The 25,778-nt window shown below is 37.9% G+C and overlaps 1 protein-coding gene across 1 annotated transcript in view; it reads right to left on the bottom strand.

Moving 5' to 3' along the window:
- The window catches only part of CERS3 (ceramide synthase 3), a 202,055-nt gene that overhangs the window by 77,487 nt on the left and 98,790 nt on the right, over positions 1 to 25,778 (bottom strand). The window contains exon 8 of the mRNA XM_007959967.1: positions 21,308 to 21,414. Coding sequence (XP_007958158.1) covers positions 21,308 to 21,414 — 107 coding nt within the window. The remainder of the gene's footprint in view (positions 1 to 21,307; positions 21,415 to 25,778) is intronic.

Below are 25,778 nucleotides of genomic sequence, written 5' to 3'. Positions count from 1 at the left end.
AAAAGCATTGACCCACGTCACTTTAGTTTTGCGAATTTCACAGTATATAAATTATATTTCAATAAAATGCATTAAAAAAAAGTATATATCCATTCAAGAAGTTCAATGAACCCCAAACAGGACAGACCTCAAAAGATGATCAACAAGTGTTCTGGTTACCTAGTGCCAGGCTCTAGGGGCTGGGTGAAAGCCCCTCAACCTTGGGGTCCAGTTCTGTCTCCTGCTCCCAGCCCACTGAAGCTAGAGGTTTTTCTTCACATAGACAGCTGTTAGCTGCTGAGGCTGCCAAGCCCAAGGTTGACAAATAAAAAGGCCCAGTCTCGATGTTACCAAACCACACAGCAAGCCATTAACTTAAGTCCATTGTAAGTCCCAAGGTCGGCAGAACATAGCAGGCTGCTGAGCAACAACATGGCTACATGCAGGGTCTAAGTGTGCCATATGCTAGAAACTATCCCCAAGGCTTCTCCTTATATACAGGAAGCAGACCACATTCCAAGGGCAGCTACTCAGCTGCTTGTGGTAGATCCCACCATGGAGATGATTGCCAGTCTCATCATGGGGAATAACTACCATCAGCTCTCCAGTCACTCAACCAGTCCCAGCCAAGTTGACACACAAACATAATTACCACACCAAGACATATCATAATCAAGCTAACCAAAACCAAAGACAGAAAGAACTCTGAAAGCAGGATGGGAAAAATGAAAAGTAACCTACAAAAGGCAACCCATTAGTCTCATCTCTGATTTCTTGGCAGAAACCGTGCAGGCAAGAAAGCAATGGATTGATATATATAAAACCTAGAAAGAAAAAAATCTTCAAGTAAGAATCATATACCCAGAAAAACTGTCCCTCAAGTGTTTTTAGGTGCCATCGAGTCATTTCTGACTCATAGTGACCCTATGCACAGCAGAATAAAACACCACCTGATCCTAAGCCAGCTTTATGATCCTTGCTATGCTTGAGCATATTGTTTCAGCCACATCCCTCAAATATGAGGGTGAAATTAGGACATTTCCAGATAAGCAGAAATTAAGGAAATTTGTTAAAACTAGACCAACCTTCGAAGAGATACTAAAGGGAATCCTTCTGATAGAGAACTAGCAACAACAAACAAGCTGATGATGACACCAACCTAGTTATAGAAGTAGCCAAAGTAAAGTAAGCTTAGAAGACTGTAAACAGGGAACCAGAGACATCAATTGGTAAATGAAGACAACTACAAATCAAAAAGAGGGAAAAAATAATACAGTTATAGAAGTTCTAAATGGTGAGAAAGTCAAGAAAATTGTGAGATAGAACAGACAGTTTTAAACTTGGGAAGAAAATAATAGATCACAGGGTCACCTCAAAGCAAAGTAATAAACCTTTACATCAAAATAAAAAAGAAGACAAGCACAAATATTTAGCAAATACTAAAACAATAGCAACACAGGAGATGATAAAACAATTCATAAACAAAACAAGCTCAGCACAGAAAATTATATGGAACAAAGATATCAGCAACACCATGAAAAAACATGTAACAAAATGACAACAATAAATTCGTATTTGTCAATAATTACACTGACTATCAATGGACTAAATGTATCACTCAAGAGATGGAGAGTTGCAGACTGGATAAGAATACATGACTCATCAATATGCTATCTACAAAAACTCACATTAGACACAAAGACAAAAATAGACTAAGAACTAAAGGTTGAAAAAAGATATACCAAACAAATGACAACCAAAAAAAGTACAGAAGTAGCAATATTAATTTCTGATAAAACAGATTTTAAGAAAAAAAATGATCATAAGAGACAAGGAAGGACATTATGTAATGATTAAAGCATCAATTGAACAAGAGCACAATCATGAGCCCCCAAATACATAAATCAGATTTTAACAAAATTGAAAGACAAATAGATTACTCCACAGTCATAGTAGGAGACTTTAATACACCACTTGCAATAAGAAATAGAACAACTGGATAGAAACTCAACAGAGATGCAGAAGAACTAAACAATATGATCAACCGCTTGACCTTATAGATATCTACAAAGCATTCACCCAACCACAGGAAAATATACATTCTTTTCCAACACACATGGAACACTCTCCAGGATAGACATGTTAGGCCACAAAGCAAGCCTCAATAAATTTAAGAACACTAAGATACTACAAAGCATCTTCACAGATCACAATATTATAAAATTGGAAATAAACACTAGGACGACCAACAAAAAAAGAGGAAATGCATGAGAACTGACTAAACACCTCCTTAAAACTGACTGAGTAATAGAAGAAATAAACAATGAAATGAAAAAACTCCTTGAATCATATGAGAACAAAAACACAACATAACAAAATCTTTAGGACACAGCAAAAGCAGTGATCAGAAGCCAATTTATAGTAATAGATGCACACATCAAAAAAGAAGAAAGAGCCAAAATCAACACCTTAACCAACATCACCAATAATTAGAAAAAGAGCAGAAAAAAAAAAAAACCCAGTCACCGAAGAAAAGAAATAATAAACATTCAAGAAGAAATAAATGAAACAGAAAGTAGAAAGACCACAGAAAAAATCAACACAACTAGATGTTGGTTCTTTGAAAAGATTAATAAAATTGACAAACCACTGGAAAATTTAACAAAGAAAAAGAAAGAGAAGGTGCAAACAAGACATAAGAAATGAAAGGGATAATGTTGGAACAGAACTGAAAGAAATAAAAAGAATTATATCAGGATACTCTGAAGAACTATAACAAATTTGAAAATCTAGAAGAAATGGACAGACTTCTAGAAACATACACTTACCTAAACTAACAGAGACTGAGATAGAAAATCTGAACAGACCCATAATAGAAGAAGAAATTGAACAGGTCATAAAAAATTACTAATAAAAAAATGTCCTGCCCCGGATGGTTTCATTGGAGAATTCTATCAGTGATTCAGAGATGAGCTGACACCAATCCTACTCAAACTATTCCAGAATAGAGAAAAGAATGGAATCCTCCCAAATTCATTTATGAAGTAAGCATAACCCTGATACAAAAACCAGGAAAAGATACCACAAGAAGGGAAAGTAACGACCAATATCCCTCATGATTATAGATGAAAAAATCTTTAACACAATACTAGCCCAAAGACTACAACAACATATCGAAAAAGAAAACAAAACAAAACAAAAAATCATCATGACCAAGTGAGATTCATACCAGGTTTGCAAAAATGGTTCAACATCAGAAAAACAATCAATGTCATCCACCACATAAATAAAACAAAGGAAAAGAATCACATGATCATATCAATAGATGCAGAAAAGGCATTTGATAAAATCTAACACCTATTCGTGATCAAAACTCTCAGAAAAATAAGAATAGAAGGGAAATTCCTCAACAAAATAAAAGTCATATATGCAAAACCAACAGTCAACATTATTCTCAATGGAGAGACACTGAAACCTTTCCCCTTGCAAACAGGTACAAGACAAAGATACCCTCTACCTCCACTTCTATTCAACATTGTATTGGAACTCCTAGCCAGGGCAATAAGGCAAGAAAGGGAAATCAAAGGATCCAAACTGGTAAGTAAGAAGTCAAACTATCCTTATTTGCAGATGATATGATCCTATACATAGGAAACCCAAGAGACTCAGCAAGAAAATTACAGGAACTTATTGAAAGATTTAGCATAGTGGCAGGATACAAGATCAACATACAAAATTCAGTTGGATTCCTTTACACCAGCAAAGAGATCTCTGAAAAGGAAACAAAAAAATCAATACCATTTATAATAGCTACCAAAAAGACAAATGCCCTATACAAAGAAAGCCACAAAACAATTATTCAAGAAACTATAAGAGATCTACATAAATGGAAGAACATATCATGCTCATGGATAGGATGACTGAACACTGTGAAAATGTCAATACTACCCAAAGCAATCCATATATTCAATGCAATACCAATCCAGATTCCACCAACATTATTTAAAGACATGGAAAAACCAATCACTAATTTCATATGGAAAGGAAAGAGTCTTCAGATAAGCAAAGCACTACTGAAGAAGAAGAGGAAAGTAGGAGGTCTCACACTTCCAGGTCTCAAAATCTACTACGCAGCCACAGTTGTCAAAACAGCCTTGTATTGGTACAATGACAGACATATAGACAAGTGGAACAGAATAAAGAACCTATGGTGAACTGATCTTTGACAAAGGGCCAAAATCCATTAAATGGAGAAGAGACAGTCTCTTTCACATATGGTGCTGGCAAAACTGGATATCCATTTGCAGAAAAATTAAATAAGATACATACTTCACACCATACACAAAAACAAACTCCAGATGGATCATAGACTTAAATATGAAACCTAAAACTATAAAGTTCATTGAAGAAAAAATAGGGAAAAGCATAAGGGCCCTAATTTATGACATAAAGAGACTATCAAGCATAACCCAAGATGCACAAACAGCAGAAGATAAACTAGATGGTTGAGACCTTCTAAAGATTAAATTCTTAATGTGCATCAAAAGTCTTCTCCAAAAGAGTAAAATGAAAACCTACAGAATGGGGCGGGAAAAAAATCAGCAGTGACATATGGGACAAAAGATTTATCTCTAAAATTTGTAGAAAACTCCAACACCTCAACATCAAAAAGACAAACAATCGCATTAAAAAAATGGGCAGAAGACATGAACAGACACTTCATAGAAGATATTCAGGCAGCCAATAAACACAGGAAGAAATATTCATGATCATTAGCCATTAGAGAGATGCAAACCAAAACAACAATGAGATACCATCTTGCCCCAGTATTAGTAGCAAAGTTCAACAAGACAGAAAATAACAAATGCTGGTTAGGATGTAGAGAGATTGGGACTCATATACACTGGTGGTTGGACTGTAAATTGATATAACCCCTGTGGAAATTGGTATGGCGATTCCTTAAAAAGCTAGAAATAAAAATACAATTTAACCTAGCAATCCCATTACTAGGTACGTATTCCTGAAGAAGTGAGATTCAAGACACAAATAGACATATACACACCCATGTTCACTGAAGCACTATTCACAGCAGCAAAGAGATGGAAACAACCTAAATGCCCATTATCTGGGGAATGGCTAAACAAACTGTGGCACATACACACAATGGAAAATTATGAAACATTAAAGAATAATGAAGAATCCATGAAACCCCTTATAATATGGATGAATTTGGAGCACATTATGCTGAGTGATGTGTGTGTAGGGGCAGGTCGCAGTAAGCCAGCCCCCGGAGCAGCAGAAGGCGGGAATTTGTGTGTGTGGAGGCAGGCCGTGGTAAGCCAGCCCCAGGAGCAGTGGAAGGCAGATGTTTATGCAGTAAACGCGGTAAGCCAGTCCTGGAAGCAGTGGAAAACTGGTGTTTGCATCCAGGGGGCAGGCCTGGTAAGGAAGCGGGGTGATGGAGACCAGGAATTGAGCAGAGCAGTATGGAACAACTAAGGAAGACAAACTTGTCTGTCAGTTTGTCGTACTGTGGTGGCTTGTGTGTTGCTGTGAGGCTGGAGGCGATGCCACCAGTATTACAAATACCAGCAGGGTCACCTATGGTGGACAGGTTTCAGTAGAGCTTCCAGACTAAGACAGACTCAGAAGAAGGAAGGGGTCATCCAGTTCTCAAAGAATGGGCCAGTGAAAACCTTAAGAATAGCAGTGAAACATTGTCTGTTACTGGAAAACTTTATGAATCGCCCTGAAACACTATATGATATGGTGTCAGAAGATGAGCCCCACAGGTCAGCAGGTACTCAAAACAGGACTGGAGAAGAGCTGCCTCCTCTGAGTAGAGCTGACCTTAATGATGTGGATAGAGTAAAGCTTTCGGGACCTCCATCTGCTGATGTGGCATGTCTCAAGATGAGAAGAAACAGCTGCAAATATCCATTAATAATTAGAACACGGAATGTATGAAGTATGAATCTAGGAAAATTGGAAGTTTTCAAAAATGAAATGGAATACATAAAGATCAATATCCTACGCATTAGTGAGCTGAAATCGACTGGTTTTGGCCATTTTGAATCAGATGATCTTATTATCTACTATGCTAGGAATGACAAATAGAAGAAGAATGGTGTGGCATTCATCATCACAAAGAATGTATCAAGACCTATCCTGAAGTACAGTGCTGTTAGTGATAGGATAATATCCATATGCCTACATGGAAGACTAGTTAATACTATTATTCAAATTTACGCACCAACCACCAAAGCCAGAGATGAGGAAATTGAAGATTTTTACCAACTTCAGCAGTCTGAAATTGACTGAATATGCAATCAAGATGTGTTGATTATCACTGGTGAGTGGAATGCAAAAGTTGGAAACAAAGAAGAATCACTGGTAGTTGGAAAATATGGCCTTGGTGATAGAAATGATGCTGGAGATTGCATGATAGAATTTTACAAGACCGACTTACTCATTGCAAATACCTTTTTCAACAACACAAGTGGTGGCTATACATGTGGACTTCACCAGATGGAGTAAACGGGAATCAGATTGACTAAATCTGTGGCAAGAGGTCATGGAGAAGCTCAATATCTTCAGCCAAAACAAGGCCAGGAGATGATTGTAGAACAAACCATCAACTGTTCATATGCAAGTTTAAGTGGAAGTTTAAGAAAATTAAAAGAAGTCCACAAGAGACAAAATATGACCTTGATTATATCCCTCTTGAATTTAGAGACCGTCTAAAGAATAGATTTGATGCATTGAACACCAATGACTGAAAACCAGAGGAATTGTGTGATGACATCAAGAACATCATCCATGAAGAAAGCAAAAGGTCATTAAAAAGGAAAGGAAGAAAAGACCAAAATTGACATCAGAAGAGAATCTGAAACTTGCCCTTGAATGAAGAGTAGCTAAAGCAAATGGAAGAACTGACAGGATAAGAGCTGAGCAGATATCAAAGAGCAGCTCAAGAAGACAAAGTCAATTATTATAGTTAAATGTCCAAAGACCTGGAATTAGAAAACCAAAAGGGAAGAATACACTTGGTATTTCTCAAGCTGAAATAACAGAGGAAAAAAAATAAGCCTTGAATTGCAATACTGAAAGATTCCATGGGCAATATGTTGAATGATGCAGGAAACACCAAAAGAAGATGGGTGGAAGATACAGACTCACTACACCAAAAAGAATTGGTATATGATCATCCATTTCAGGAGGTGGCATATGATCAAGAACCAATGGTATTAAAGGAAGAAGTTGAAGCTGCACTAAAGGAATTGGTGAAAAACAAGGCTCTGGGAATTGACAGAATACCCACGGAGATGTTTCAACAAATGGATGCCACACTGGAGGCAGTCACTCAGCTATGCAAAGAGATTTGGAAAACAGCTACCTGGCCAATTGACTGAAAGAGATCCATATTTGTACCTATTCCAAAGAAAGGTGATCCCATTGAATGTGGAAATAATCAAACAATATCATTAATGTCACATGCAAGTAAAATCTTACTGAAGATAATTCAAAAATGGTTGCAACAGTATATTGACAGAGAACTTCCAGAAATGCAAGCTGGCTTCAGAAGGGTACGTGGAGTGAAGAATATCATAGCTGATGTCAGATGGATCCTGGCTGAAAGCAAATACCAGAAAGATGTTTATTTGTGTTTATTGGCTATGCAAAGGCATTCAATTGTGGATCATAACAAATTGTGGATTACATTGAGAAGAATTGGAATTCCAGAACACTTAATTATACTCATGAGGACAGAAAAAGGGAACACTGCATGGTTTAAAATCAAGAAGGAAGTGCATCAGGGTTGTATCCTTTCACCATACTTATTCAATATGGATGCTGAGCAAATAATCCGAGAAGCTGGATTATATGAAGAAGAACATGGCATCAGGATTGAGGGAAGGCTCATTAACAACCTGAGATATGCAGATGACACAACTTTGCTTGCTAAAAGTGAGGAGGACTTGGAGCACTTATTGATGAAGACTACAGTCTGCAGTATGGATTACACCTCAACATAAAGAAAACAAAAATCCTTACAACTGGACCAATAAGCAGCATCACAATGAATGGAGAAAAGATTGAAGCTGTCAAAGACTTCATATTACTTGGTACTACAATCTATGCCAGTGGAAGCAGCAGTTAAGACATCAAAAGACATACTGCATTTGGCAAATCTGTTGCAAAAGACCTCTTTCAAGTGCTGAAGAGCAAAGATCTCTCCTTGAAGACTAAGATGCACCTAATGCAAGCCGTGGTATTTTCAATTGCCTCATATGCATGTGAGAGCTGGACAATGAATAAGGAAGACTGAAGAAGAGTTGATGCTTTTGAGTTGTGGTGTTGGCAAAGAATGCTGAATGTGCCATGGACTGCTAAAAGAACTAACAAATCTTTCCTGTTACAAGCGCAGCTGGAATGCTCCTTGGAAGTGAGAATTATCAGACTTCGTTTCACCTCTTTTGGTCATGTTGTCAGAAGGGACCACTCTCTGGAGGAGAATGTCCTGCTTGGTAAAGTGGATGGTCAACAAAAGAGGGTAAGCCCTCAACAAGATGGATTGACATAGTGGCTGCAGCAATGGGCTCAGGTACAGAGGGGATGGTGAGACTGGCACAGGACCGGGCAGTGTTTCATTCTGTTTTACATAAGGTTGCTATGAATTGGAGATGACTTGATGGCACATAACAACAACATGCTAAGTGAAATAAGTACATCATAGAAGGACAAATATTGTTATGAGTCCATTATTATAAAAAGTCAAGGAATGGCTCACAGGGAAGGAAATTTTCTTTGTTAGCTACCAGAGATGGGAGAGGAGGGGAAGGAAAAGTGGTAATTAGTTAAGAGACATGTATTGATATGGATGAACGGAAAGGCAGTTCAACAAAAAGTGTGTGACCAGCACAATAACACTAAGGAAAAAGAGGACATAGTGAGGCACACAAGAGGTACAGATGACAAAGGTAAATACTATTATATATACAGTAGTGCATTATCAATAATAACAAATACTAGTTCATGGGTGGATACATAGGCAGATAGGCAAGAAGATCAGGTATGCATAGATGAACAGGAATATATATATGACCATACATAGGTTTGACAGACAATATTCCTACATGTGTCTTTATATGTGCTATAAAAATATCCTCATACACTATAGAACTAACAGGGGATACAGTTAGGATAATTCTTAGCCACACCAAACACCTTGAGGGAGTAAGTTGCTGGGCCTCTGGGTTTGGGACCATGGACACAAGGGACATCAAGCTCAACTGGCACAACATAATATACAAAAACAATGCTCTACATCCTACTTTGGTGAATAATGTCTGGGATCTTAAAAGCTTATGAGTGGCCATCTGAAATGCAACTATTGGTCTCTCCTCATCTGGAGGATGAGTGAAAAAAATGAAACATATGGAAACAATTAGTCCAAGGGACTAATATACCACAGTAACCTCAGCCTACACAACCCTGAGATCAGAACTAGATGGTGTCTGGCTACCAATGTCAACCACTCAGAAACGGATCAAAATTTGAGATGTTGGATACAGTGGGAGAAAAAATGTGGAACAAAATTCAAAAACATAAAAAAGACCAGAGTTACCAGTCAGATAGACTGGTGAAATCCCCAAGAACACAGCCGCAGGTTACACTTCAGGCCTGGAATTGGACTCACTCCCTTGGGTTAGCTCTTAGCCAATTAATAGACAGGGTGATGAACTGAACAACTACACCAGCGAGATGTACTTTTTAGAAAAGGCAACCTTGAGAGATCAGAATGGCAACATTTGCATAGGGTGAAAGCTAGATAGAGAGGAATGCATAGGTTAAGAAGGATGCAGTGAAGGGTTCACCACAAGGAGGAGATGGGATGAGAGCTATTCTACTGTGGGGATGGTTATTGGTGCTGTGACACAAAATGTGTATCAACTGTTGAGCATAAAATGAATCTACTTTGTAAAATTTCACCAAAATCACAACTTAAAAATTGGATAAAAGAAAAGGAACCTACTCAAAAATATCTCCTCCACGTATTTTAGCAGAAAATGTGAATTATCATGACCTAGATATACAATTGATAAATTCTGATCCTTTCTTTCTGAAAGAAAGAAAAGGACAGGGTACATAGTGAAGAGTTCTGAATGAACTGAAATTTCCTTGTTCTCTCTGGTTGAAGGAAAGAGAGAAAAGAGGGTTCCACTTGTCTGTCAGTTTGTTGTACTGTGGTAGGCTGAGTGTTGTTGTGATGCTGGAAGCTATCCCACCAGCATTTCAAATACCAGCAAGGTTACCCACGTTGGACAGGTTTCACTACAACCTGGCTTGCTGAAAGTGAAGAGGACTTAAATAATTTTGATGAAGTATAGATTACACCTGTACATAAAACAAAAATCCTCACAACTGAACCAATAAATAACATCATGATAAACAGAGAAAAGACTGAAGTTGTCAAGGATTTTCTTTTGCTTGGATCCACAAACACTGTCTATAGATGTATCAGTCAAGAAATCAAATGACATATTACATTGAGCAAATCTTTTGTAAAAGACATCTTTAAAAAAGTAGTAAAAAGAATAGATGTCACTTTGAGGACTAAGGTGCACCTGACTCAACCACAGGTATTTTCAATCACATCATATGCATGAGAAAGTTGGACAATAAATAAGGCAGTCCAAAGATGAATTTAAGCCTTTGAGTTATGATCTTGGCAAAGAATATTGAATATACCATGGACTGCCAGAAAAATGAATGAATTTGTCTTGGAAGAAGTATAGCCAGAATGCTCCTTAGAAGTGAGGAAGGTGAGACTTCATCCCATGCTCTTTTGACACATTATCAGGAGGAACCAGTCCCTAGAGAATGACCTCATGCTTGGTAAAGCAGAGGGTCAGTGAAAAAAAGACCTTCAACAAGGTAGATTGACACAGTGGGTGCAACAATGGACTCAAACATAGCATTCCTGAGGATGGCACAGGACTTGGAAGTGCTTTGTTCTGTTGTACATGGGGTTACTGTGAAACAGAACTGATTCAATGGCACCAAACAATAAAAACAACAACATATTCAAAGGCCTCTGGGTGAAAGGCATCATGGAAAAGTCAAGGAATTAAAAGAAAGCAAATGTGGTTTAAAGGAAAGGAGCAGCAGGGAAGGGTCCTTTAAGATAAGTTTGGAGAAGTGAATGTTGGCCTTAAAACTCAAGGTTTAGGAATGTGGTTATCATTGTAAATTCAATGGGAAGCCTTGCCTATTTTAGAAAGGGGAGTGGAACACCTGTCACAAAATCAGCAGAGCTGAGTTTGAGGTCTACCACCACTATTCCCTTTTTTGAACTACACAAGTCATGGAGCCTCTTGTTTCTTAATCACTAGGTGGAACTAACTCCTCTCCTCTGAATGGCTGTCACCAGGGAGACATACAAGTTTTCTCTACTCCACCCTATTGCCATCCAGTTGATTCCAACTCATAGCAACACTATAAGACAAGGTAGAACTTCCCCATATGTTTCCAAGGCTATAAATCTTTATGGAAGCAGACTGCCTCATCTTTCTTCTGCAGAGTGGTTGGTTTGTTCAAACCGCTGACCTTTGGGTTAGCAGCCAAATGCTTTAACCACCACACCATCAGAGGTCCTCATAAACTACAGAGTCCCGGAAATGGCAGAGGCTGCTATTAAAAGGCAAGTGCCTTTGAGAGAACTGGGCCTCTGTGCAGAGAGGAGAGGTCAATATCATGGGCTGCTGAATTTGGATGCTGGCTCCCCTGGGACCTTCAGCAAGTTATACAGCCTGTCTGGGCTTCAATTTCTTCTTCTGTAAAATGAGAATAACAATCCTTACCCTATCAGATTGTTACTAGAATTCAATTAGTTGATAAACATAGAGAGATTATCATTTAGAAAGTACTAAAAAAAAATGTTAGTTACTGATACTACTACTGTGACTATTACTACTCTTCCACCACCACCCACTTTCTTCCTCCTGCACAGGGCTTACAATAACAACACAGAGCAACACCTAGACTAAAGTACTGCTGAACTGGCTGGGTGTTCTGCTTAAGGTGGGAGGAGGAAGAGGAAGTCACCATGGAAGAGAGCAAGTTTGTGAGAAGTGGGGCTGTATACTGAATATTCTCTGATAGAGGACAAAGAAGATGGGAGGCCCAAGAAGTTCAAGAAGGATTCAGAAGGGAGTAGCCAGCCATTTTGGCACTGGTGATAGCAGTTTATGGGTATGGCAGTTAAATTATCAGGACCTCTTTCTATTTATCCAGTATCCTAACTAAAGAATGCTCTTATCTTTCAATCTAAATTTCCTCTCTTCCTTTTCTAAAAGAATGAGAAGAAGAAAATAGTACACACATTCACTCTTTCCTACTTGTTCTCTAACATGGGTGCATACATGTGTGGAAGCACATGCATGAGCACACAACACACACAATTCATCATCAGTCACTGTCTTATAAACTGAATGGAATTTACACATTGCTGCTGTTGTTAGGTGCCATCAGGTTGGTTCTGACTCATAGTGACTCTATGTACAAAAGAAAAAAATGCTGCCCAGACCTGTGCCATCCTCACAACTGTTGTTGTCTTTGAGCCCATTGTTGCAGCCACTGTGTCAATCCATCTCCTTAAGACTCTTTTTCCTTTTCACTGACCCTCCACTTTACCAAGCATGATGCCTTCTCCAGGGACTGGTCCCTCCTGATAACATGAAGAAGTCTTGTCATCCTCACTTCTAAGGAATAATCTGGCTGTCCTTCTTCCAAGACATTTGTTCGTTCTTCTGGCAGTCCATGGTATGTTTATAGAGAATGCCAAAAGACTGCTGTACTCCTAAATTCTGAGAAACAGACTGTTCTCCTCTACTGGATTTCAATCTTCCCAAACTGATAAGCAACTACTGTGGACTTGGATCGAAAACTAGGCTTTTTCTCTGTTTTCAGTCTTGTTTACCATCTTAACTTTTCAATCTTTGGAGTTTAGGTGGTCTGAACAAATCACACTGTTAGTATAAACAGTAGCTGATTTTACTGGGTTAGATAAGGCAGCCACCATAAAGTTATAGTTTTCTGATTAAAACTGAAAGTTGAAGGTCTTTTTTCTTGCTAATTGTAGATGTTACCATTGAGGCTTTTCAAGGTAACAAATATCGGTTCTACAAGTGGACTGTTTATCTCAGAGATGTCTTATATTTCAAAGAGATGGTGTAGGTGAAGAAAACTTAATGAATGCTTTTGCAGGCAAATAATGCCTACTCTTAATTGCCCAAATTAGTATTTGAGTTTAAAACATATCTGATTTGTTCTAGTGTGATTCTAGGAACATATTAGCTCTTCATCTGACAAATAAATATGAGGTCTGAACATTTCAAAACTGTCAATGTATTAATTTGGGTGAAGGGAAAGGCAAAAAAAAAAAAAAAAAAAAAAAAAAAAAAAGAAAGAAAGAAAGAAAAAAACAACGTGGAGTCAGATTTGACTCACAGCAACCCCTCCTTGGGTTTCCAAAGCGGTACTACTACAAAAGTAGATTGCCTAACCTTCCTTCTGAGGAGTGGCTGGTGGGTTTGAACCGCCGGCCTTCTGGTTAGCAGTCAAATAAATGCCTTAGGCAATACGCCATCAGAGCTCCTGGTTCCAGGCAGAAGACAATGAAATGAAATATATGATCCTGGGCTGGGCCTAGTACTGAGGGAAACAACAATAAAAGATGCTATTGGATCATTTGACAAAACTGGAAAATGGATGATAGATTGATATATTTCCTGAAGTTGATAACTATATTGTGATCATGTAAGAAAATGTCCTTGTTCTTAGGAGATACACAATACAGTATTTAGGACTAAGAGGACATGATGTTTTCAACTTTCAAATGGTTCAGAAAAAAATGTATATACATATGCACACGTGTGCATGTATGTGTATATAGAGAGACAGAGAAACAGAGAGAGAGACAGAGAGGGAGAGATTGAATGACAGTAAATGGGAAAAAATGTTAACTGGTGAATCTGGGTAAAGGCTATCTATAGAGCTTCTCTGTAATATACTTGAAATTTTCCTGTAAACTTAAAATCATTTCTGAGTAAATAAATAGATGGATAGACAGATAGATGGTTAGGAGTAAATCATGAACAAGGCTCCTTATTCTAAAATTCTGTAGTTTAGAGAAGGGTGACTGTAGCTCTCCATAGATTTATCAGCAATATAAAGAAGATGCCAAGTGAATGGGGCTTGAGGGAAGCAGCATCTCTGATGCATACTCCTGAATAAGACATTTGAACACATGGTCAGATTCACTTTCTACATCATAAGGGGTGTAACTGGAAAGTCTAGTTATGAGATGAACATCTGAAGTGCTGGCTCAAAGGAGTGTCTCCAACTTCAGTAGAGCCATTCCTGTATTGCATAAGATCCTTCTTTCCTTTGCTGGCTACACAGAGAGTGTGTGCCATCCCAGGAGGGCTGTGAGAGCTCTTGCACCCCGAAGCTGACTCTGGTACCATTACAACTCAAACTCTGCACTCTACTCATCAATCAAGGCTCCAGGCCTTCTGAGGAAAGAAAAGACCATCGATCATGTTCTTCCTCTTGTCTTCTGCCCATGATCAACTAGAGCACTATTGGATGTTTTCTGCTTTTCCTTTTCTTTTGTTTTTTAACTGTCCACACTGTCTGTTAGCCAAGTATTTATAAAGTCTCATAGCCCATACAAGGAGCACTGATGGCATAGTGCCTCAGGCACTTGACTGCTAACCAGAAGACTGGCAGTTCAAACCCACCAGCCACTCCTCAGAAGGAAGATTGGACAATCTACTTCCATAGAGATACCATCTCAGAAAGCCAAGGAAGGGGTCACTATGAGTCAGAGACAACTTGATGGCACATAGCAACATAACATAGCCCATACAATTCCCTTTCACATGTGGATCTCCTAGAAATTCTTTCTGCTATGCTAGTGAAAGCTAGATAATCAAAAGCTGACATCTAAGTTCCAATAAACCAGTGGTAGGGGAAAAATAAATCTTCCTTGGAGGTATGCAAGTTATTTATTTGAATATTATTCACAGTTGGAAATATTTTATTTTTTGCTTTTAGGAACATCTGAAAAATACAGGTCAACATTAATAGTCCTCAAATGTACGAATAAAGTGGTAGACACAAAGATACTGCTCCTTGAGTTCAAATCCAGACCTGAAGGGTAGTTAGGGGCCATAGTCTCAAGGGTCTCACCAGGCTCTATCAGACTGGCAAACGTGGTCTTTTTTTTTTTTTTTTAAATGAGTTTGTGTTTTGTTCCACATCATTCTCCCACTCTATCCAGGATATTCTACACTGATCCTCAGGGGATATTTTTGGTTTAAGGTTTAAAAGTTATTTCAGAACAATAGTTTCAGGGTTTCATCCAGTCTCCATGGCTCCAGAAATCTTGTATTCCATGAGAATTTGAAATTGTGTTCTGCATTTTCCCCCTTTTAATCAGGACTCTTCTATAAAATCTTTGATCAAAATGTTCAGTAATGGTAGCCAGGTACCTGAGCCACTCTCTTGAGCTCCTTGAGGGTAGGAATTGTGTCTTACTCATGCATTTCCCACAATATCTTCCTGTGCTAAGTCTAGGAAATTAAGCCACAAGCCAGCCTTATCACCTGTAAGCTTCAGCTGAAACATACAGTTCAGGCTCAACTTGCAAAATCAGCAAAACAAAGTGCTCCTTCCCTTCAGATCTATAAGCCTGGACTAAATAAGTAGCTGGAAACTGTCAACTGTCAGGGAAATGATTCACCTAACCCAAGGAAGGTCTTTCTAGCCTAGTGATTCTCTGGTGGTATTTGTATAATATTCAAGCAGACAGATACACCTGATATATAAAAATTATTATTTAAAAATAATAGTTGAGAATATAATATGAAAATACAAGCCTGAGATTTAAATGCTTTTGAATAAAACTGCACCAGTCAATTAAATTATATTAAAGCAATTTGACTAATGTCAATTTGAATTTCTGCTAATTTGACAACAGTATTAATGCTTAGAAAACTAATGTGATTAATTGACATTGAGGATCAGTTCAATAGGATACCCCAGAAATGGTCAGGAAGGGAGAAGTGCGGGTACAGTTGTACAAATACAAAAAAAAAAATAGCTAATTCCTCTATGAACAGCTGCCTCCTTTGCCATGAGACCAAAAGAGCTGGATGGTGCCCGGCGACCATTACTGAACATTTTGATCAAAGATTTTATAGAAGAATCCTGATTAAAAGGGGGAAAATGCAGAACATAATTTCAAATTCTCATGGAATACAAGATTTCTGGAGCCATGGAGGCTGGATGAATCCCTGAAACTATTGTTCTGAAATAACTTTTAAACCTTAAACCAAAAATATCCCCTGAGGATCAGTGTAGGATATCCTGGATAGAGTGGGAGAACGATGTGGAACAAAACACAAAATCATTAAATAAATAATTTTTAAAAAAAAGACCAGGTTTTCTGGTCTGATAAAGCCTGGTGAGGCCCCTGAGACCATGGCCCCTAGCTACCCTTCAGGTATGGAATTGAACTCACTTCTGTGGCTTCCAGCCAAACAAGAGACAGGCATATGGGCTGAACATTTACATCAGATACATACACTACTTGGAGTGATCAATCATGGGAGAACAGTGTTTGCACAGGGAGACAGCTCAAGGGGTGGGAGTACCTGGGAGAGAAGAACATAGGGAAGAGGTAACTAAGGAAATAGGAAGAGATATGTGACATTGTGGGGAACTAGAGTCAGTGTCATGAGACAAAATGTATGAATTGCTGTATGGAAAATGAATTTTCTATGGAAACTTTCACCCAGATATCAATAAAAATTAAAAATAAAATAAAAAGTCCTCTGAAATCTTCTTAAAACCAAACAGTAGTTTAGCTTAACTAATAAAGAAGGTCTGCCTTAAGTATTGTAGCTCTGGTGGTGTAGTAGTTAAGGTATTGGGTGGTTAATCAAAAGGTCAGTTGTTCAAACCTACCAGCAAGCTTCACGGATGAAAGAAAAGGCAGTCTGATTCCATAAAGATTAATGGCCTTGAAAACCCAATGGGGGTCACTATGAGTCAGAACTAACTCAATGGCAGTGAGTTTAGTTTGGCCTTGAGTATTGTGCTCTTTTAAGATCTATCTAATGGGATCAAGTTGACAATAGTAACTTGGATGATTTAGATAGGAAATTTAGAGGGCAGTGAGTTTATGTTAATGGCGGAGGAACTATTCAGGAAAGGAGGGTGAGAATTGTCACACAACTCAAAAGATATCATCAATGTCACTAAATCATACATGTGGGAACTCTGGTGGCGTAGAGCCTAAGGCATTTGACTGCTAATGAGAAGGCTGGTAGTCAAACCCACCAGCCACTCCTCAGAAGGAAGATTGGGCAAGATCTCTACTTCTGTAGAGACACCACCTCCAAAACCCAAGGAAGGGTCCCTATGAGTTGGAATCAACTTGATGGCAGTGAGTTTTCTGAGTAAATCATACATGTAGAAATTGTTGAATTAGTGTATGTTCTGCCATGAGTATTCTCAAAAACAACAAAAATTAAGTTATATAAAAAGAAGCAAAGGAACTGGGGGATATAGTTCATAAGGGGATTCATAGACAGGTGTTAGTCTGAGTGAAATGGGAAAAATATGAAAGGGAAACTCAATGAAAACAAAAATGATTGAGGTTGGGGAAAATGAAGAAAAATTAAACAAAGAAAGATAAGTGTAATGTACAAGCCCTCATTCTTTTTCTGAAAGCTTCCAGACAAATTTCAGATGGACACAACCCCAGTCAGCTTTCTCCTCACACCACTCTGTATCTCACCACAAAATATGCAATAAGAGCTGTTGGAAAGAAGAACAGAGCAATTAGATTACAAACTGCCTCCTATAGCACCTCTAAGATGTCTGAATCTTGAAATAGATTACTTGAATCACCTTCCAATTTCACCTATTATCTCCATATTGCCTGCTCCACAGTAAATTCCCAGCAAATTTAGACTGAATAAAATATCCTTGAAAATTAATCTACAGAGTTACAGTTTTCGACAGATGGCTGGAACGAGGCTAAAACACAGAACTAATTTTCCCTTTTTGGCACTACCAAGATGATTGTGTAACAATTTCAAGTTGATGGAAAGACTATGTAAGCTAGAGCCATACATTTCAAATGAAAGACTCTCCCTTTCTGACTTGGTTGGTTTAGCATAATAATCTAGAAATTCTTTCAAAGACCACTGACATAAACTTTACAGGAAGTTGATTGTAACAAATACCCAATAGATGGGTGAAGATTTTCTCAACCTTCCAAATAATGAGAATCAGTTACCATCCGTACAGAAAAAAAAAAATTTATCAGCAAAAAATTTTTTTATGGTTTAATCAGTTAATAATTTTTATTATTAGTAATCCAATTCTCTGAAGACAGCAAACAGTGGTATTGGCTGCCCTCTGCAGTGGGCTAGTGGATTTAGTGAAACATTGAGATGAAAAAACAAGACAAATGCATGTAACTAATTCTCCCTGAAATTAAAAAATGTTGGCAAGTGAATGAGTGGAGTAACACACAATCTCCATAATCACTAGGCCCCACCATGATGTTCAGTTGTTTGTCAAGAGACAGTAAGCTTGCCTGTTTATTTTCAGACATTATAGGAATATCAGAGGTGAATGTTATTCATTCTTAACTCAGAAGTCAACCGGCAGCAACACTATATAAAAGCTTCTCAAAGAGATCCCTGGCCTGAGAGCTACAATGATGTGTGCTTTAAAAATACGTCCACAAATTCTTTGAAATTTTCCCATAAAGAAATGGAGTCTAAAAAAAGAAAGAAAGAAAGAAATACAGTTTAATTTTCCTTCCTTTGAATATGAGCTGACCCTAGCGACCTGGTTCTAATGAGTAAGATGAGTAGAAGTGACATCATGTGACTTTCAAAAGTAGATTATAAAAGGAATTATAGCATCTGTCAGCTCTCTCTTTGGTGTCACACCTATGAAGCCCAGCTACTGTGTTATGAAGAGTCCCAGGCCAAGTGGAGAGGTCATGTTCAGGTATTCCAGTTGACAGGCCCAGCTGAGATCCCAACCAACTACAGCATCAGCCAACTGATTTTATACGTATTATCTCAATCATGTGAGTGATGATGCCCTCAAGAAAATTTCAACTGCCCAACTACCATCTGACTGTAACTGTACAAGTAGGAGAGACCCTGAGGCAAAATCATCTAGCTGAGGCCAGTCATCTCTAAGAACCAGGAAAACCAATGATAATAAATTAATGTTATTATTTTAAAAGAGAGGTCTGCAAACTTTGGCCCTTAAGTAAGATCAGCCTGTTTTTTGTACAACCTCTGAACTAAGGATGTTTTTTACATTTTTAAAGGGTTGTAACAAAACAAAGAAAATTATGCAACTAAGATGATATATGGCCCTCAAAACCTAAAATATTCACACACTGGCCATTTATAGGAAAAGTATGCTCACCCCTGTTTTAAGCCACTAAGTTTTCATATGGGTTGGTATGCAGCAACAGATAACTGGAACAGGTAGTGCCTTTGGAACATAAGATGTCATCCATGGGCAAATTTTGGATTTAGGGAGCCATGAAAGTCACACTAAAAGCCTCTACCTGACTGTTATCTACAAGTCAATAATTCTCCTATCAGTAATTACTATCATACAATACTATAGTTTTACAAATACACTTGTTCTGTCAAAGCAAAATGGGTATTAATGTGATTCATCAACCAAGGAGAGTATCTGAAATGTGTAACTTACATTCAATTTTAGATTAAATTCAAAATTATAGTATATTCATTAATAATGGCAATAATAATTGCCAATATTACTGAGTCTTTATTTCATACCACATACTGTTCTAAACTATTTTATATGAATTACTTCTGTTAAGTCTCATGTCAACTCATTTTACAGATGAAATAACTGATGCACAGAGAGATGACCTAGCTTGTCCAAGATCACACAGGTGGTTAAGTACGGTATCAGGACTTGAACTTGGGCAATTTGACTCTTGCATATGTCAACTTTACCACTACTCCTCTCCAGAAAATGCCTGTCATAATCAAGACACATAGTCATGGTTTAAAAAATGTTGCTAGCTTTATAGTGAGGGCAGCATCCATTGATCTCACTGGGACACTTTCCTGAGTATTATTCAAGAGGGTTGTCCATCCTAAGAATTAAAGCATGGAATCTGGGCCTATATTCTTTTACTGGACAACAGCATTAATTTTTCTGTTGAGAGGATCTGAAGCTACAAAACTGGCCCCAAATTATGGGTGGTTACAAGCTGTTCTTTCCAACCATTTAAGGCTTTCCCACATACTTGCTGTGATTTCTGTCAATCAACACATAGGTAATTTATGTTTGCCAACTGAATGGTTATCATGAGAGACACAATAAAGGTTCTTCACTGCAAGCCCTTGGCTAAACAAAATCAACAGAATGATCAATAACCGATCAATATCTAAATGATATTCAAGTCATTGTTAGGACCAGTGATCTATTAGTGTGTCAAGTGTTACTTTCCTCATTTATAAAATAGCAATCATATACCCATCTTGATGATTCGTTGTGGGGACGAGAGCCATGATATGCAAAAGGACTATATAATTCATTATTTGGCATCTAATTAATGGTGTCTACAATTATTGTACTTTAACAAAGGAAATACTCTCTTTCAGAGATAGAAGATTGATCAATTTCATTGAGAAACTGTAAAAGCTGTTAATTGCAAAGCAAGATTTATATTAGTGAAACAAGACATAGAGTTGCTGCTTATCCATTATCTTAGTTGACTGAAATAATACATTTTAGTTATATATTTTCTATCTTCCTTTGTAAGAAGTTTTTTCCACATCAAAAACCAAAACACCAAACTCAGTGCCACCGATTCGATTCGATTCATACCAACCCCTCCTTGGGTTTTCAAGGCGGTATGTCTACAGAAGTAGATTGCCTAATCTTCCTTCCGAGTAGTGGCTGGTGGGTTTGAACTGCCAGCCTTTTGGTTAGCAGTCAAATGCCTTAAGCACTACACCACCAGAGCTCCCTTTCCACATCAGAGGGTATTATTTTAATAATTTTAAAAAATGATTCCTTCACATTATTTTCCTCAACTGAACTTGACACAAATAACTGGCAATCAATGCAAGAAAAAAAAAAAGGCAATGCCCTGACTTCAACAATATGTGAAGGCCACCTCAGCACATCATTGAAAGGCTTGGCCAGATAGCGGTACATAACCTTGTCTACTCACCAGAAAGGAAAAATAATGAGGCGGCTGACAAAAAATATGGCAGAGAAGATGAAAAACAGGATGTCACAGGTTTGCTTCCACCCAGCATAAGAAAACATTTTTGCAGACTGAAAACAAAGAAAGAAACTCATTCAGATAATTAAAGTGACATTAGCATAAAATTTTTAAACAAATATTTATAAATGAAATTATATCTTCAATTTGCTTCAAAACAATCTGGGAAGGGGTTGGGGTGTGGATAGAGAAATAGATGAAAAAAAATGGTCATATTGATAACTGTTGAATCTGAATAGTGAGTCCATTGGCTCTGTTATACTATTCTCTTGATTTCTTTGCATATTTTTTAACTTTTCTATAATATAATGTTTAAAAGACATGTTCAAATGATCATAGTAATATTCCTGTTTTTCACAAGTGCTACAAGTTAGCATAATTAATTTGATCATGCATTTTATTTGTGCATTTATTTGGTATCTCCAAGGAGATACTAAATGGGAGAACTAGAATAAAAGAAGGTCAGGATATGAGTGAAATCCTAGGCTGGGCTAGGCATGTTTCCATAAATATGGCTACTTTATTTGTTTACCTAACTTTTTACTGTGATTTGGGTGAAAATTTATAAAGCAAATTAGTTTTCCATTCAACAACTTATATACATTTGAGTTGTAGCATTGATTGCAATCCCCACAATGTAACAACCTTCTCACTTGCTCCGTGTGCTTACCATTTCCATTCATCCTTCTTCCCTAGCCTTTCCTGTATTCTGAGGTTTATCCCTGGGCAAATGCTGCCACTTTGATCTCATGCAGTTGGCTGTTCTAAGGAGTGCCTACCTCCCTGGTGTTATTATTCACCTTATAGGCTTGTCTATTGTTTGGCTGAAAGTTGAGCCATGGGGGTGAGTTCAATTCCAGTCTTGAAGGGCACCTAAGGTCCATGGTATAAAGGGTTTCATCAGTCATTATCAGACCAGTAAGCCTGGTCTTTTTAAAATTATTATTATTTTAATTTTTGTTCCTGTTTTTCTCCCAGTCTATACAGGATGCCCTCTTGTGATCCCTTTCAGAGCAATTGGCAGTGGTAGCCGGGCACTATCTAGTTCTCCTGGTCTTAGGGTCATGGAGGCTTTTGTGTGGTCCATCAGTCCTTTGGACTAATTATTTCCATGTTTCTTTTATTTTCTTCACTCTCCTTTGCTCTGGATGGGAAGAGACCAATAGTTGCACCTTAGATGGCTGCTTACAAACTTTGAAGACTCCAGTCACTACTCACCAAGCAGGAGGTAGAACATTGTCTTTTTGGACTATATTATGCCAATTGACCTTGATATTCCCCTGAGACTATGTTCCTGAGTCCTCAAGTCCAGTAACTCATTCTCTCAAGGCATTTGGTTATGGCTAAGAAATTTTCATAACTTTGTCCTCTGTATGCTCTACTACATTCATGGATATATGTACATACAGATACATATGTAGAAATAGCCTCTGTTAAACTTTTATATATTCTTGGATGTAGTCTTATTTGCCTTCCCACTTGTGTTGAGCTTGTACATCTATCTATGTATCCACTCATAGATTACTGTTATACTACTATTGCAGGATTGCATATGTAATAGTATTTACCTTTGTTGCCTTTAACTCTAGTGCTTCTCTGAGTGTCTTCCTTTGCCTTGATCATTTTGTGCTGACCTCCTCCTCATTACATATTTCCTTTTCCTCACCTAAGTTAATATGTGTCTACCCTGTCTTCCCCTCCCACCTCTGGTAAATTTCAAAGGATGTTTCTTTCTGTGCATATTTTCTTGACTTTTTATAGTAGTGATCTCATACAGTATTTGTCCTTTTGTGATTGACTTATTTCACTCAGCATAATATACCCCAGGTCAATCCATTTTATGAGGTATTTCACAGATTCTTCATTATTCTTTACTGCTGCATAGTAATCCACTGGGTGTATATACACAATGCAATGCAACGCAGTGCTGTCAAGTCAGATCTGACTCATATCAACCCCTCCTTGGGTTTTCGAGGCAGTGTCTCTACGGAAGTAGGTTGCCCAACCTTCCTTCCAAGGAGTCGCTGGTGGGAATGAACCACCATATTTATCTATACATGCATTGATGGCCACTTAGGTGTTTCCATCTTCTTGCTATTGTGAATAATGTTGTGATGAACATGTTCTTAGGTGCTGTCTGTCACAACAGAGTGAACCACTGTCTGGTCCTGCACCATCCTCACAATACTTGCTATGCTTGAGCCTACCATAGCAGTGCAGTCATTATGTCAACCTATTTCATTGAGGGTCTTCCCCTTTCTCACTGACCCTCTATTTTACCATGCATGATATCCTTCTCCAGGAACCAATCCCTTCCGACAATATGACCAAAGTAAGCAAGATGAATTCTGGCCATTTTCACATGTAAGGAGCATTCTGGCTGTACTTTTTTCAAGACAGATTTGTTTGCTCTTCTGGCAGTCCCTGGTATTTTCAGTATTCTTCACCAACAACACAATTCAAATGCATCAATTCTTCAGTAGTGCTCCTTACTCATTTTCCAGCTTTCACACACATATGAGGCTACTGACAATACCAACACTTGGGTCAGGCCCATCTTATTCTTCACAGTGACATCTTAGCTCTTTAACACTTTAAAGAGATCTTTTGCAGCAGATTTGCCCAGTGCAATATGTTATCTGATTTTCTGACTGCTGCTTCCATAGGCCTTTATTGTGGATCTAAGTAAAATGAAGTCCCTGACAACTTCAATCATTTCCTCATTTATCATGATGTTGCTTAATGGTCCATTTGTAAGGATTTTTGTTTTCTCTAAGTTGAGGTGTAACCCATACTGAAAGTTGTAGTCTTTGACTTTTATCAATAAGTGCTTCAAGTCATCTTTACTTTCAGCAAGCAAGGTTGTGTCATCTGCGTATTGCAGGTTGTTATTGAGTCTTCCTCCAATCTCGATGCCATATTCTTCTTCATATAGTCTAGCTTCTCAGATTATTTGCTCAGCATGCAGATTGAATAAGTATGGTGAAGAGATACAACACTGGCACACACCTTTCCTGATTTTAAACCATTCAGTATTCCCTTGTTCTCCTCAAACAATTGCTTCTTGGTCTATGCACAGGTTCCTCATGAACACAATTAAGTATTCTGGAATTCCCATTCTTCACAGTGCTATCCATAATTTGTTATGATCCACCCAGTCTAATGACTTTACCTAGTCAATGAAACACAGATAAATATCTTTCTAGTATTCTTTGCTTTGAGACAAGATCCATCTGACATCAGCAATGATATCCCTCATTCCATGCCCTCTTCTGATCCGGCTTGAATTTTTGGCAGTTCCCTGTCAATATACTGCTGCGACTGTTTTTGAATTATCTTCTGCAAAGTTTTATTTGCACGTGATACCTAATGATATTGTTTAATAATTTCCACATTCTGTTGGATCACTTTTCTTTGGAACAGGCACAAATATGGATCTCTTCCAGTCAGCTGCCCAGGTAGCTGGTTTCCAAATTCCTTGGCATAAACAAGAGGGGGCCTCCAACTCTGCATGCATTTGTTGAAACATGGATAGATATTTTATCAATTCCTAGAGCCTTGTTTTCCACCAATTCCTTCACTGCAGCTTGGATTTCTTCCTTCAGTACCATTGGTTCTTGATCTTATGCTATCAATTCTTTTTGGTACAGTGACTCTGTATATTCCTTCCAGCTTCTTTTGATGCTTCTTGTGTCATTCACTATTTGGGCCTTAAAATTCTTCAATATTGCAATTTGAGGTTTGAAATTTTTGCAATAAACATGGGTGTGCATATATCTGTTTGTGTCACCACCCTTATTTCTCTAGGATATATACCTACCACCTTTATTTCTCTAGGATATATACCTAGTAGTGGGATTGCTGGATTGTATGGTATTTCAATTTCCAACAATTTAAGGAAGAGCTATACCACTTTCCATGATGCTTGCACCACTGCATAGTCCCACCATATATGGAAGTTCCAGTCTCTCCACACCCTCATCAGAATTTGCTGTTTTCTATTTTTTGAACTTTGTTTTTATGAACTTAGTTAAGAACTTTGTTACTAACTTGGTTGTAATGATTTGCATGTCTCTAATAGCTAACGGTTGCAAGCATTTCTTGTGTTTGTTGGTCACCTGCATGTCTTCTTTGTTGAAGTATCTATTCATGTCCTCTGCCCATTTTTATTGGATTGTTTGCATTTTTCTTATTGAGGTGTTGAAGTTTCCTATAAATTTTAGATATTAGTCCCTTGTCTGATATTTCATGGCCAATTTTTTTTCCAGTCTGTAGTTTCTCTTCTTACTCTTTTGTTGAAGTCTTTTGATATGCATAAATCTTTAATTTTTAGGAGGTCTCAGTCATCTAGTTTGTCTTCTGCTGTTCATGCATTTAATAGTGTCTTTATGAATGTCACTACTTTAAGGCAGATGAA

Source organism: Orycteropus afer, unplaced genomic scaffold, assembly GCF_000298275.1.
Source record: "Orycteropus afer afer isolate SDZICR_OR568_19922 unplaced genomic scaffold, OryAfe1.0 scaffold00019, whole genome shotgun sequence".
Lineage (NCBI taxonomy): Eukaryota > Metazoa > Chordata > Mammalia > Tubulidentata > Orycteropodidae > Orycteropus > Orycteropus afer.
This window is presented reverse-complemented; position numbering and strand designations above follow the sequence as displayed.